This window comes from Monomorium pharaonis, chromosome 2, assembly GCF_013373865.1.
Source record: "Monomorium pharaonis isolate MP-MQ-018 chromosome 2, ASM1337386v2, whole genome shotgun sequence".
NCBI lineage: Eukaryota > Metazoa > Arthropoda > Insecta > Hymenoptera > Formicidae > Monomorium > Monomorium pharaonis.
The window spans coordinates 24,475,120-24,487,185 of NC_050468.1; the positions used below are offsets into that span (position 1 = coordinate 24,475,120).

The window sequence follows — 12,066 nt, forward strand, 5'->3', positions numbered from 1 at the left end:
CCCCGTGCGACGTGGATTTCTTGAAAGGAAGTGCTGGGAATCGCGAGCGAAATGTACAAGCGCGAAACGCGTCCGCGTTGGCAAGACGTTTTATTACACACATACACACGTATACACTTTTATATCGCGATTGCAGCGGGTATACTTCCTTCGTAACTTGTTCGAATTTATTTGCCCCGTGCCTCCTTTCCTTTTAGCATTTCCCGCGTGTTCTCTCGCAAAGCAACCTGACTTTGCGATTATAGAAAAAGAGAGAAAGAACGGTATTTCCGCGACCCTTCTAGGGCGAGGGCGGCCCCCCTCAATGAATTGCATTCTAATAAACGTTACCGTGGCGAATTGCAGGCGTTGATTGCGAAGCCGGGACGCTAAAAATAGAGCGCGTATGCCGCGTGGCTTATGAATGATTAACTCGCACGAACGTCAAGAAACTTCGAAAGCCGCCTGACGACGGATAAACACGCGGTGGTGCGATGGTTAAAATTTTATATTCCAAGTCGTCGACCCCCTCTCTCTCTCTCTTTCTCTGTCTTTCTTAGCAGCAGCAGCAGCCGCATTTGATATTTCCCAAGTCATCGTCGCGGCCGTCCGGCAAATTTCTCCCCGCCGCGCGCCGTCTACTCGTGTCAATTAACTCCGTCGTCGAGTTCGCGGACCTTCCGCCATTCTTGCCGTCCACGAGGAAGATTGACATTTATTCGCAACCACGAATAAACGCTCATAAACGCGCTCCCTCCCTCCCTCCCTCCTTTCTCCGCGGATGTCTATTTCAGATCGTTTTTCGTCTGTGTCCCTCCCCCTCCCTCTCCTCCTCCTCCTCCTCCCCGCCGGCATCGTCGTCGCTTTCATCTTCCGAGTTTAGCTCGTCCCTTCGCGAGATCCTCGTCGTCGTCCAATATCCACGCAGCTTTCGCTCCGGCGATTAAACGAGATAATAACTTTGCGGCTGGTGCTACTCCCCGTTGTCGCGGACATTCGGAATCGCGCTGTAAACGCGGAATCTCAGACCCCGTCGCAGTTTATCTTAGCGCGGGGAGTCGCGCGTGACGTCGATTATTCTCCCTTAATGGTTCTCTCGTCATATATTTTTACACGGTTGTGAAAGCCGCGTTATTTACCCAAGGACCGGCGAGAATGTCCCGGTCCGCAATGTAAACGGCAAAGAATGCGACTGTCCGTGTTTGAAAAATGCATTTCCTCTCCCCTTCCCGCCCCTTCCCCATGCAGATGCGCGCGGATGCATGTGTGTCTCCCGTAAGTAACGACTTCATTCGGTTTGTTTGCCCGACGGGCAAACGCGACGACGACGGACGATGGCCAAAAGGGGGAAGAGGCCTTGCACGCACGACGATCGCTCGAGAGAATCGCGAGTCCTCCCTCTCCCGCTCTTCTTTCTCTCGAGTCTCCCGATAATGGACATCTTCCTTCGCGCGCGAGTCCTTTGTCCAAGAGTCAACGTCTCCCCCCCCCCCCCTGGAACTCTCTCGCCCGCTCGGTTTCACTCTCGCACATTCGTCCTCCCGTTTTCCTTCTCCTTATTGTCTCGCGTTACTACGCTCCGGCCCGCGCCGCGCGAATAGAACGGTGAACAGCGGGATTCAATATTTACGGAGCGCCCCGTGTGGACCATTCCACCTCGTTCGCTTCGCACTCTACTCCCCTCTCCTCCCCCTTTTGCGCTTCTCTCACAGGAATTCTCTCCCCGGTTATTGTTGTTCGCCATGCGCTCGTATAATATTGACCCTCGCGCAAATTATATCGTACTTTTCCACGTTTACACGCACGCTCTACTCCGGCTCGATACATCCCACATCCGGTCCGCGGCTTTGTCCGATGCGCGACAGCTGTCACGGTCGATCCACGGTATCGCATCCACGTTCGGCGCCAAATCGTTTCCGAAACCCTTCGCGAGTTTATTTACCACGCGATCTAGCGAAAACTCTCGTGTACGGATACACCGTGTATGCATACGTACCTACGGCGAAGGTAATATCACGGACGGAAGCTCCGACGGAAGCGTAATAGTACCTCGTTTATAAAACAGGATCCCTCGCGCTTTGCATCGCGGAAAGACGCACTCATTTTGCATCTACCTACGTCGGTCGTAATTATTTTACACTTAAACTTCAGACGCACTTAAACTGTGGAGGATGTGGAGGAAGCCCTGCCACTTATTTTGTAATTTTGGCCAATTATTTTTTCCCAGGGAAACAGATAAAACTTGTTTCTATACGCAATTAATCCTGAAAAATATCAGAAAATACAACGGCAAGCACACACACACACACACATAGACAGAAGGAGAAAGGAGAATAATTTTTTATTTTCCCTTTTTTTCATATCTGTAAAAGAATAGAAGACCTTAGAAACTATATTCGTTACACTATAATATTCAAATACGCGGAAAAATCATTTTCTCGAGCGGCTATTTAAGTCACTCTATACTGAGAAAAATATTTGTTGAAACAAATGTATTTTTTTAAATGTGTTTCTCTTAGGTAAAAGAAATATGTTTTTTTCATATATATATAAAGTAATTTTATAAGTTTAAGTCTTTAATTTAAAGATATTTTTTTCTTTAAAATATTGTGATATAAAAGAATTAACAATTTTTTAAAGAAGAAAACGAATTTTAATATGATATTTTGAAGATGAACTCCAAAACAAAAATAAATAGTGTTTTGACAATAAAGTATGTTAAATGCTACATTAGCCGAATATCTGTATTTAAGTTTTATAATTGGTCTAAATATCTGTATTTTTAAATGTTTTAAATACTTATTTTTTTTTTATTAAATATTTAATCAGGAATACAAATAAATCGTTTTTTTAAAGCAAGTAACATTTTTAATCAATAATTCTCGCAGTGTACATGTTGCTCTGTCTACGCTTATAACCTGCGCGATAAAGACATGGAGATATTTAGATCCCCCTTAAGAACCGATTAAATCTTTTTAGCGCTTATTTATGATCTCATCACCTCTTACACTGTTAAAGCGATAAGACCTGTAATTGAAACGACATTATCACGCGACTCTACTGCTGCTATATCAATTTCTGCCTACTCGCCTGCACTCTCTCTCGAGGTTACCAGACTTCTCTTACGAGGATGATGGCTCCGGCAATCTTCATCGGAAGGCGGGATTCCCAAATCATTTCTCGAACATCATTCCCATTTGCGTTCCCTTCCTTTCGGCGTTATTTTCGGCGTTTGTCCGCTTTCCCCTCTGGGACCCCTCATCCGAGATTTCGGGCTCGCGACGACCGAGTGACTGCACGCGGTGCGTTCATAATAATTAGCAACGCCAACGAAAATAGAATTCTCGGTGGCCGCCGCGCCGGCTCGCGCGCGGAACGACATTACGACGCCATAATTCTGCGATACCGCCCGGTGCACAGTGTTACGGGCCGCGAATATTCTGACGGGGCGCATTAATAACGCTTTGACTTTGGAGCCTCCTGCAACGGGACGCATACATTACGTGGGATGCAGTGCGCATCGAATCGATGCCGCCAGCGCGAGTGCGCATTCGCTCGCACAATTCATTTAGGGATGTTTTGGGCTATACAATGCCAGTTAAAATGTTATCGAAAATTTAAAAATTGCAAGCTTTCTTAGGTTGATTCTTTTTTCGCAACCAACGACAAAAAGTTTTGATTGCGAATATTTGAATTTTAGCTCTGAAACCAGCTGCAAAGAAGAAAAATTATCAAAAATGAACCCTATTTTGTTGCAGTTTTAGGCAAATAACTTTTAAATGAGTAATTGGATCAAAATAAACTTTTGCGCAAATATTTATTAAAGTTTCGTCAGTGTAAATATAGATTGAATTCGCAATGCTACTTTCTCGTTAAATTTATAAATGACAAACGCGATTTTATATAAAAATCCAGACTAAATGAAAAATTAAATTACTCTTATATAACAGAATTGTTAAAATTTTACAGAGATATTCAAACATAATGAGATAAAACAGTCTGTAAAATTTTTTATTCGGTGAAAAATCGCAAATTTCGCTCTCCTACTTTCGATACAGAAATCACAGAATATCAAAAATTAAAGGACGAGAGAGAAGGAGACGGAAGCTTCGAAATGTCAATAGTTAAACGTTAATGAGAAAAACGCCAATTTATTATCGCCTATTATTGGACCGTCTATTATTGATAACGAGACGAAGCACGGTCTCGCATATCAAATAAACAATGTCAATTAATCGTGTACCATTTACATTCATTGCACACGTCACACGTGTGGCGGGGCAATGCGATTGCTTTATTGACCGTCGGGGAGAGAGAGAGTCTCGTAGCGCGATAAATAATTTCTTGCAGTCTATCGCATTCAGCGACGTCGACCGGCGGCAACGATTGTAACGTAAACAATAGCGAAATGTCAACCGGGCCATTACAATCAATTCTACTCATAGTCTTTCGTTCATGCGGCCTCTCCACGGTTCACACGTGCGGACTAAAACCGATGGGGCTTGGCTGAAATTACAGAACGTGCCTCTCTACGCGACGACGTTCCATTGTCATTGTTCGACTGCTCTCCGTTACCGTCGTCACTTTTCTCGGGGATATGCAATCTCGAAATTCCGAGTAAATGTTTCTCATTCCTCGATTTTCTCAAATACCTCACACTTGAGCTTTTTCGTGTTTCTGCTTTCAGAGCGACGTTGGGCCGCATATGCATGAAACTGGTGATCGTGATGGGCGTCACCTGGGTCGCCGACGTGGTTTCATGGGCTGTTGGCGGGCCGCAGTACATCTGGTACTTCACCGATCTGATAAACGCCTTCCAGGGTGTACTGATCTTCGCGGCCGTCGGCTGCCAGCCGCAGGTCCGAGCGGCGCTCAAGAGATTCTTCAGCAGGAACCCCCAGACCAATGCTGGCAGGCAGGGTAACGGGCACAGCACGACCAGCCACGGGATGCCCAGCATGGGGGACAGCGTGACGCAAAATCCCAGCACCAAAACCGCACCGTTGGAAACCATTTGCTAGAACGACGGTTTGGCAATCGAACAACTGCGTCTAGCGTCGTTACGAGGGTCCCCGAATGCGTCGTTTGTTGTCGCCGCGCGCGTTCAGTTCAGGCCAGATAAGCGCAATGAGAGCAATTCGATTTGAATCGCGACTGGAACCCACCGAGAGGTGGCTCGCGGCTGCAATTTGTCGTTCAACGAAGTTTCACGGGAAACTTACACGGTGACGAGCGAAAGGGTCGTAACGGAAAGACCCACGAGCGGTCCTCTATTCACCACAGGGGACCAGCGATTTGCGTCGGCAACTTGTTCACTGTCGTACCGCGTCTCTTCCATCTTACTTTTTCCTCGCGCGTAATGTTGCAACTCGACAAGTTACAAACGAGACGCCACCGTCGTGTGTAATAACGTCGGGCTTAATCGACCTAAGTATCGGAGGATATTTCCGCAAGATCGATTCGGCAAGAGCCTCGGGTTCGTCGACCGGCAAAGGTCGGGAGGACCTCGTTGAAAATGTTTTCTTATTGACATTTCCCAGACAATACGCGAGCTCGAGGGAGGCCCGGGAGATGTCTGGAGAACATCCGAGAGCGTTTAGAGCGCCTTCCGAACGTATTCTAGATATGTTTCGTACTTTCTCGCTGTTTGAGTTCTCGCAATTTCGCCCAGTGGTCCAGAGAAATATTATTTTACGCTTTATCGTATCTGGCCGTAAAATTTCACACGAAAATACGGATTTGTATTCGTAGTGTGAGACAAAAAAAAGAGAGAAAGAAGGGGTTAATGGCAAAGAAACGGATGACACAGCGTTTAAATCCGTGTACATGGTATGGATCATGTAATTTTTCCCCCAGGGCGGAAACGTGAAAAGTGAAAAGTTTCAAGTTACTGTCTCTTTCTATTCAACACCAATAGAAAGAAATAGTTACATGTAACTTTTCACGTTTCCGTCCTAAGGAAAAAATTACGTGATCGCTGTCCTGGGTAAGACTTCACTTTCCAATCGCGAAACGGTCGTTAACTCACTATCTCGAGCATCAACTGTCGAGCGAGATGCAATCGGAAAATCAGCAACGCGCGTACATACGATTATCTGAAACCTCGACGGGTAGCTTCCGGGATGACAGTAGCTTCTCGTCGGGCGGGCGCCGACAATCTATCAGATTGCACGAGGCAGGGCGGCAAACAGGCGGCATCTACAGTCATTGGATCTGGAAAACTGGATGCATACGCGCCCGACAAAGATAGATCGTGAAATTTCGCTGCATAACGAAAGAACGCTAATTGTCCATTCCCGTTTTGGTACAGCCGGACCTGCCGCCGCCGCGATCCATCTTCTCTGACATAAGCAATTACTCACCGTACGCAATTAACAGAAACTCTTTGCCACGAAATCTCGTCGATCTCTCGCATTTCACAACATTTTCATGGTGTGCGCTTTCCTTTTTCCTTACGTACTGCATACGTAATATCGAATGGCGCGAGAGAAGGATTTGATTCGGATTTATGGTACCACGGATCACCGCTGAAAACTTTGAATTACGATATTTTAAGCCGGGCTCGACGGCTCTCGCACTCGAGTTAAAGTATCACAATTCAAAATTTCTCTCGGCGCTCTAGCTCCGACGAGACACTATGCAGATGTCTGTATACGTTCAACGTATCTATCACAAACAGGACGCGAGAAGAAGTGCAGAACGTTCGAGGCGACGGCGTTAACCCGGGCAGCGCAAATGTTTAAAACCACCGGCACGCGTCTATTTCGATCTGATATCCTTCGAGCCCCCGCGAGCTCCGCGTGGCGCACCGGCATTTCACTGTGCTACGTGTTTCATCTGTACCGCGAATATTTCATTCGCCGAATGTAACGGGCCCGATTCGCGGACTGTTTGCAATTAAAAAAAAAAAAATTTCTTTTCCGTTTGTCCCCGAAGAGGGTGTCGCTTTTTTTCCGCGAGATTTACCTTCGCCTGACGATTAGGAATACCAGGCGTGTCTTTATGCAGCCCCGAGAGCCTATTCGGCCAACGCATCGTTCATAAATCAGAATTTGTAATGGCTCTATGCCGCTAAAACAGACAATGACGCGTACTCTTCGGACCTCGGTAGCGCGGGCAGAAACAATGCGTGATTTATGATCGAGGCGAGTTAATATTCTTTTTTTTTTTCTCCAACGGACAACGATATTCATTGATATTAATAATATCGGCTCGCGACTAGCGCAAGTGTTCCCCCTCCCTTCCCCCCCCTCCCCCACGAGATTAATCACTTTTAACAATGGAACGTCGTAGCCTACGCTATTACGCGGCAGTTTTGCGTTTTCTAAAACGATTTCACCGTTTTACGGCAAGTTTTTTGACGACCAGTTTTTTTGATAACGCGACCTTTTTATGCCAGCAATTCTTTGTACCACGTGATCTTTGCTATCTATTAAAACACGACTTTTATCCGTGTAAAATCTTTCGACTGAAACGAGAAGAAAGTATCGCGTTACCGTCTACTGTGACAAAAGTAAAATTAACGTTCGACGAGAGCGAAATCGGGAGGGCAGTTTCTTTGTGCCTAATGATCATTATGCTCTCTCGAGATTTGGATTCGAGAATTCGAGACGAAACGACGAGCGAGCCTTGGCCTCGCGTTCGTTGCGCCTCGTATACTATTACTAAAAAGACGATCGAGAGTTCGTCATGGGTTTTCCTTCGGAGTCCTTCCTTCCTTCCTTCCTTCCTTCATTATTCATCGGATGTTATCGAATCTAGAAGCAATCGTTTTTCCGTTTCCCTTAGCATAAATCTGCATCGGCGTCGTTAGCCGTCTGGGCCTAGCCCAGCATTAAACATGCAACATCGTGGCTCCCACAATTTATCACTGATCAGTCGAACGGTCCTGTTTCGGTTCGGTACCGAGCGCGTGCAGTAAAAAAAAAAAAGAGCTTTACCACGTTGCACGTAAAAACGTTCCGCACGCAATTCGCGTACATGCAATTTGTCGACGTGTGCGTTGCCCCGCGCACGAGTAATCCGTTTGTGCTATCGTTGGGAGAGGGAAGTAGATCCTTTTGCGCAACCTTTTCCTCCATCCGATCCGTTTTTCTGTAAAAGGAATCGAATGTCGATTTCGGTCGGGAATACATTTATACTGATGGCCGTCGGGGAAACGACGAAAACGAACGAGGGGTGGAATTATCTGTTTCTACACGACGATATTAATTTTAGCCTCTAAAGTTCAAAATAATTTTTAATTGTCAATTGACGTTTAGACGCAAAGCGTTAAAATTTGTGTTTCTCTAAAGAAAACTTTAGAAGGTTATTTTCACTTTATGTACAGAGTATGGTTCGTCGTCTCTTGCGTTGTAAGTATTCTTCATGTAATTTTCCGATGAAGGAGGCGGATACGCCTCGAAGGAAGGACTTCGCGGAAGGGAATTCTAGAAGAACTTCCGCGAAGCTCTACATACTGCCTAGAAATACTATATATATATCAAGCATATGAGACTAATCGGGACTAACCGCGCAACTGCCACTTTGAATATAATTTCTTTTTTTTTTTTTCTAGTATTATGAAAGTATTATATACGATATATAGTCGCTCGATATAATGCAACGAATCACCGATCGTCGACCTCCGCTTTTGATAATTTTTCGAGCGATTTTAACGTGACGAGATGTGTTCCCTCTTCGCCGGGAACAATGGTCACTCGTCATACGTCGCGCTTTCCTAGGGACTCGGATACTCACATCCAGCGCTCTTCGAGGCGAAGCCGGACGCCGGTTTCGCCTTTGTCACAGGCCGGGCCCTACGATCGCAAGGCGCGCACCGTATACGAAATCACGTGTAGGTAGGTCAAGGCATAATCGATGTATCAATTCGTGACAATACACATTAGGAATTCAATGCCTTTTGAAATGCCTTCCAAACGCGGCGTTCGGCACGCCGGAATCGCGTATACAAAGAGGAGCCGGACGACGACGATTGGCTCTCGATTGGCTCCTTCGAGCTTGACCCTTTAGCTGCGGCACGTGCGCGATCCCCCACCCTCCCTCCCGTCCAAATTTTTCTCGACAAGACGGGAACGAAGACGCGGTAGAATGTCACATGTAGTTCTTTAATGCGATACACGGAGAGAATTTTCTCTTAAAAATTACCCTGAAAATCATGGTAATTGTGAGACAACATAAACTTTGAAGAATTTTACCATACTTTTAACAAAATTTACTAAAATTTAGTAAAATTTTAATAAAATTTGACAAAGTTTTAGTAAAGTTTGTTAGAAGTATAATAAAATTTACAAAATTTGGCCAAATTTTATTTAAATTTTAGTAAATTTTGTCAAAAATATAATAAAATTCTTCAAAGTTTACGTTGACAATTACCATGATTTTCAGGGTAATTTTTAAGAGAAAATTTTTTCCGTGTATGAATTTATTATTTTGATGAACGTAAAAGTAGAATAATATCAGGTGTCAAATTAATTAAGTAGAGCCTCGATTAACTTCTCGTTTTAATCCCTTTAACTCGCTCTTTCGTACCCGGTATTCGCGCGCAGGACTAAAGGATTAATCAAGCCCCGCGACGACTTCCTCGCTGTTTCATTTGTTGCCTCTGTTTCAAATCGGCGGCTACATATAAACAGCGAGTTAACGCGAGCTGTTTGCGTGTGCGATGTCGATTTCGTCAGGACGATCGAAAAATAATCGGGAATAGAATTTTCAACCGGCATTCGTTTCGTTTTATATTATACATCCGGGCAGACGTATTGCAGCACAAGAGAGAGAGAGTACTCGGGGTCGTTTTACATCGTTATCAGAACAAAGCATTTCGTTTCGCGATATAATCGCGAGAAAAACAGAAGCGCTTTTTTAATCGCACGGAAATTGTGATTGCTGATCAGAAATCGATATAAGTAGGATTAGTTGTACGGTGTAGAGTCGAACGTAGGATTACAAGCGGAACCTCGCCCGAGTTTTCGAGCCTTGGCGTACGAGATTGGCGTTCAATTCGTTTGACGCCGAAATTTAGATTAGACTTTAGAGATTAGGAAAGTCATTGTGTTTTACGTGCATCTAAGGAAACGAGAGACTGAGAAACGCGCGTCCATTATCTGCCGGGACTGCCTGATTTATAAACGAGAATACCTCATTTCCGCGCTCTGGATTCTCGTTTTAAAAAAAAAAACGCGAAATTATCTAAAATCGAACGATACAAAGCGATTCGATTGATTAGCGTTACGAAAAGTAAGCAGATTCTTTTCTTTAAATCCGCTACGAAAACCGTTATGAAAAAAAAATCACAAGATAGCTTGTGAATCATTGACGATTTATGAGCTAAAAGCTTTTCGCGAGTTAAATTTATCTTTGATTTAACTTCAAATCGTCTTTAAATCTTAACGTGGATTCCAATCTCAACTTAATTGAATTTCAAATTTCAATATCAAGTTTCAATAAATTATCTCTTCATCCTTTTATTAAAAAATCATAAGAACGATGCTTCTACATTTCAGACATTGAGAGCTGCATTAGTAGCTGCAAATCGCGTTATAGCAAACCCGGTTGTATATTTTTGAAAACCAGAGCGAGTTATTCGCAATTAGAATCAGTTCGTCCCGGAAGATCTCCGTTAGTTCCTTCTTTTTTGTAGCGTGTACAACTGTGAAATAACGTCGCGGCACGGCTCCTTTTTCCAGAGGAAGCCTTCATCAAAGAACCCAACATCGCTGATTGATCGATTTCCCGCGAATTGAATTCTCGGCGATTCCGTGGTGTCGGGAAGAAACCGGCACGAGGAAGTTGGACGGCCGGGTCGGCGATGTTATTAATTGTTTGCTAGCGTGTAAGTGTGATACGATTACCGCGATTAATTAATTGCGTGACAGTGCGTGCGTATGTGTGTGCATGCGTGTGAAAATCCGCGTGTGTAATTAGCGTATCGACGAGCAGCAACGTTAGAGAAATAAGAAGAATGACGATCGCACCGGATAATTGAGAGAATGATTAGCATATTTCGCCGCACACAACGATTCGTCAGTAAAAATATCGAACGGAATAGTTCTTCTCTTATGTCGCGTCCAATAAGCAATAATTTAAGGAACTGGTATTTATCAATTTGTAAAAGCGTATTCGTAAGCGGATCACACGACGGCACTCGTAGCTCATCCATCACATGCCGTCACACTCTTGTAGATAACATTATTATTATCGCACTGTATTATTATCACACGATGTTGATACATTATTTTCTTATTATTATTAGAATTAATATCACTACTTTAATTGACATTTATTTTTTTTAACTGGACTAAGCACACCGTAGATGTCAAAGCTCTAGCGTAACTTAAGTCACTGCGATATTGTACGTTATATGATTCGTCCTGTGCGAGAATTAATGCGATGAAATTAAATGAAATCCGCGATCGAAACGTCGCGGATGAATTCTTGGAGATACTCTTTGAAAAAGAAAACAACCGCATTTATATTAAACAAATATAATTCTTGTGTTCTCATACATATCTATGAAAGTAATCTTTTGTTTCTTTTTCTTTTTCAATTCTGCGAAGGTAATAGGCGAACCAAGTATTCCAAGAGAATGGAAAAAAAATCGGTTTAGACCTAAGTGCAATCTTTCTTTCAGCACGCGAGACATAAAACGAAGCAAACTGGTATCAGATTTAGATGTTACATCGCTCTATACACGATCGTTAAAATTACTCGCGTTCGCGGTCTCGCTCAATAGCTTTTTGGTCTCGGCTAAACCGCACGGTTCACCGCATGACGAATCCCACGCTTGTACATTATTACTCGTTTGTAAAATAAGAGGATAGTGTCTCGGAAAGAATACGAAATAATATAATATTTGACGACGAGGAAGTAGCCTTAAAGTAACTTATTATTGAAGTAGATTGTTGACGTAAAATAACGATTTAGACACACAGTAACACATACACGTAGCTTGCCAGTATGAGTAGCATTAAGAGATTTACATTATGGACTTTTCGCGAATTTTTTGTATGGTTGAGACTCGAAATGACAAATATTTTTTACTAAATCGACGCGAAGTATATCATGAGCCAACAAATATAATGAAAAAAA

The 12,066-nt window shown here is 43.8% G+C and overlaps 1 protein-coding gene across 1 annotated transcript in view; it reads left to right on the forward strand.

Moving 5' to 3' along the window:
• The window catches only part of LOC105828909 (probable G-protein coupled receptor Mth-like 1), a 143,526-nt gene extending 135,629 nt beyond the window's left edge, over window positions 1-7,897 (forward strand). Inside the window, exon 7 of the mRNA XM_036282474.1 lies at window positions 4,667-7,897. Coding sequence (XP_036138367.1) covers window positions 4,667-5,000 — 334 coding nt within the window. The 3' untranslated portion in view covers window positions 5,001-7,897. The remainder of the gene's footprint in view (window positions 1-4,666) is intronic.
• The last annotated feature ends 4,169 nt before the right edge of the window (window positions 7,898-12,066 follow it).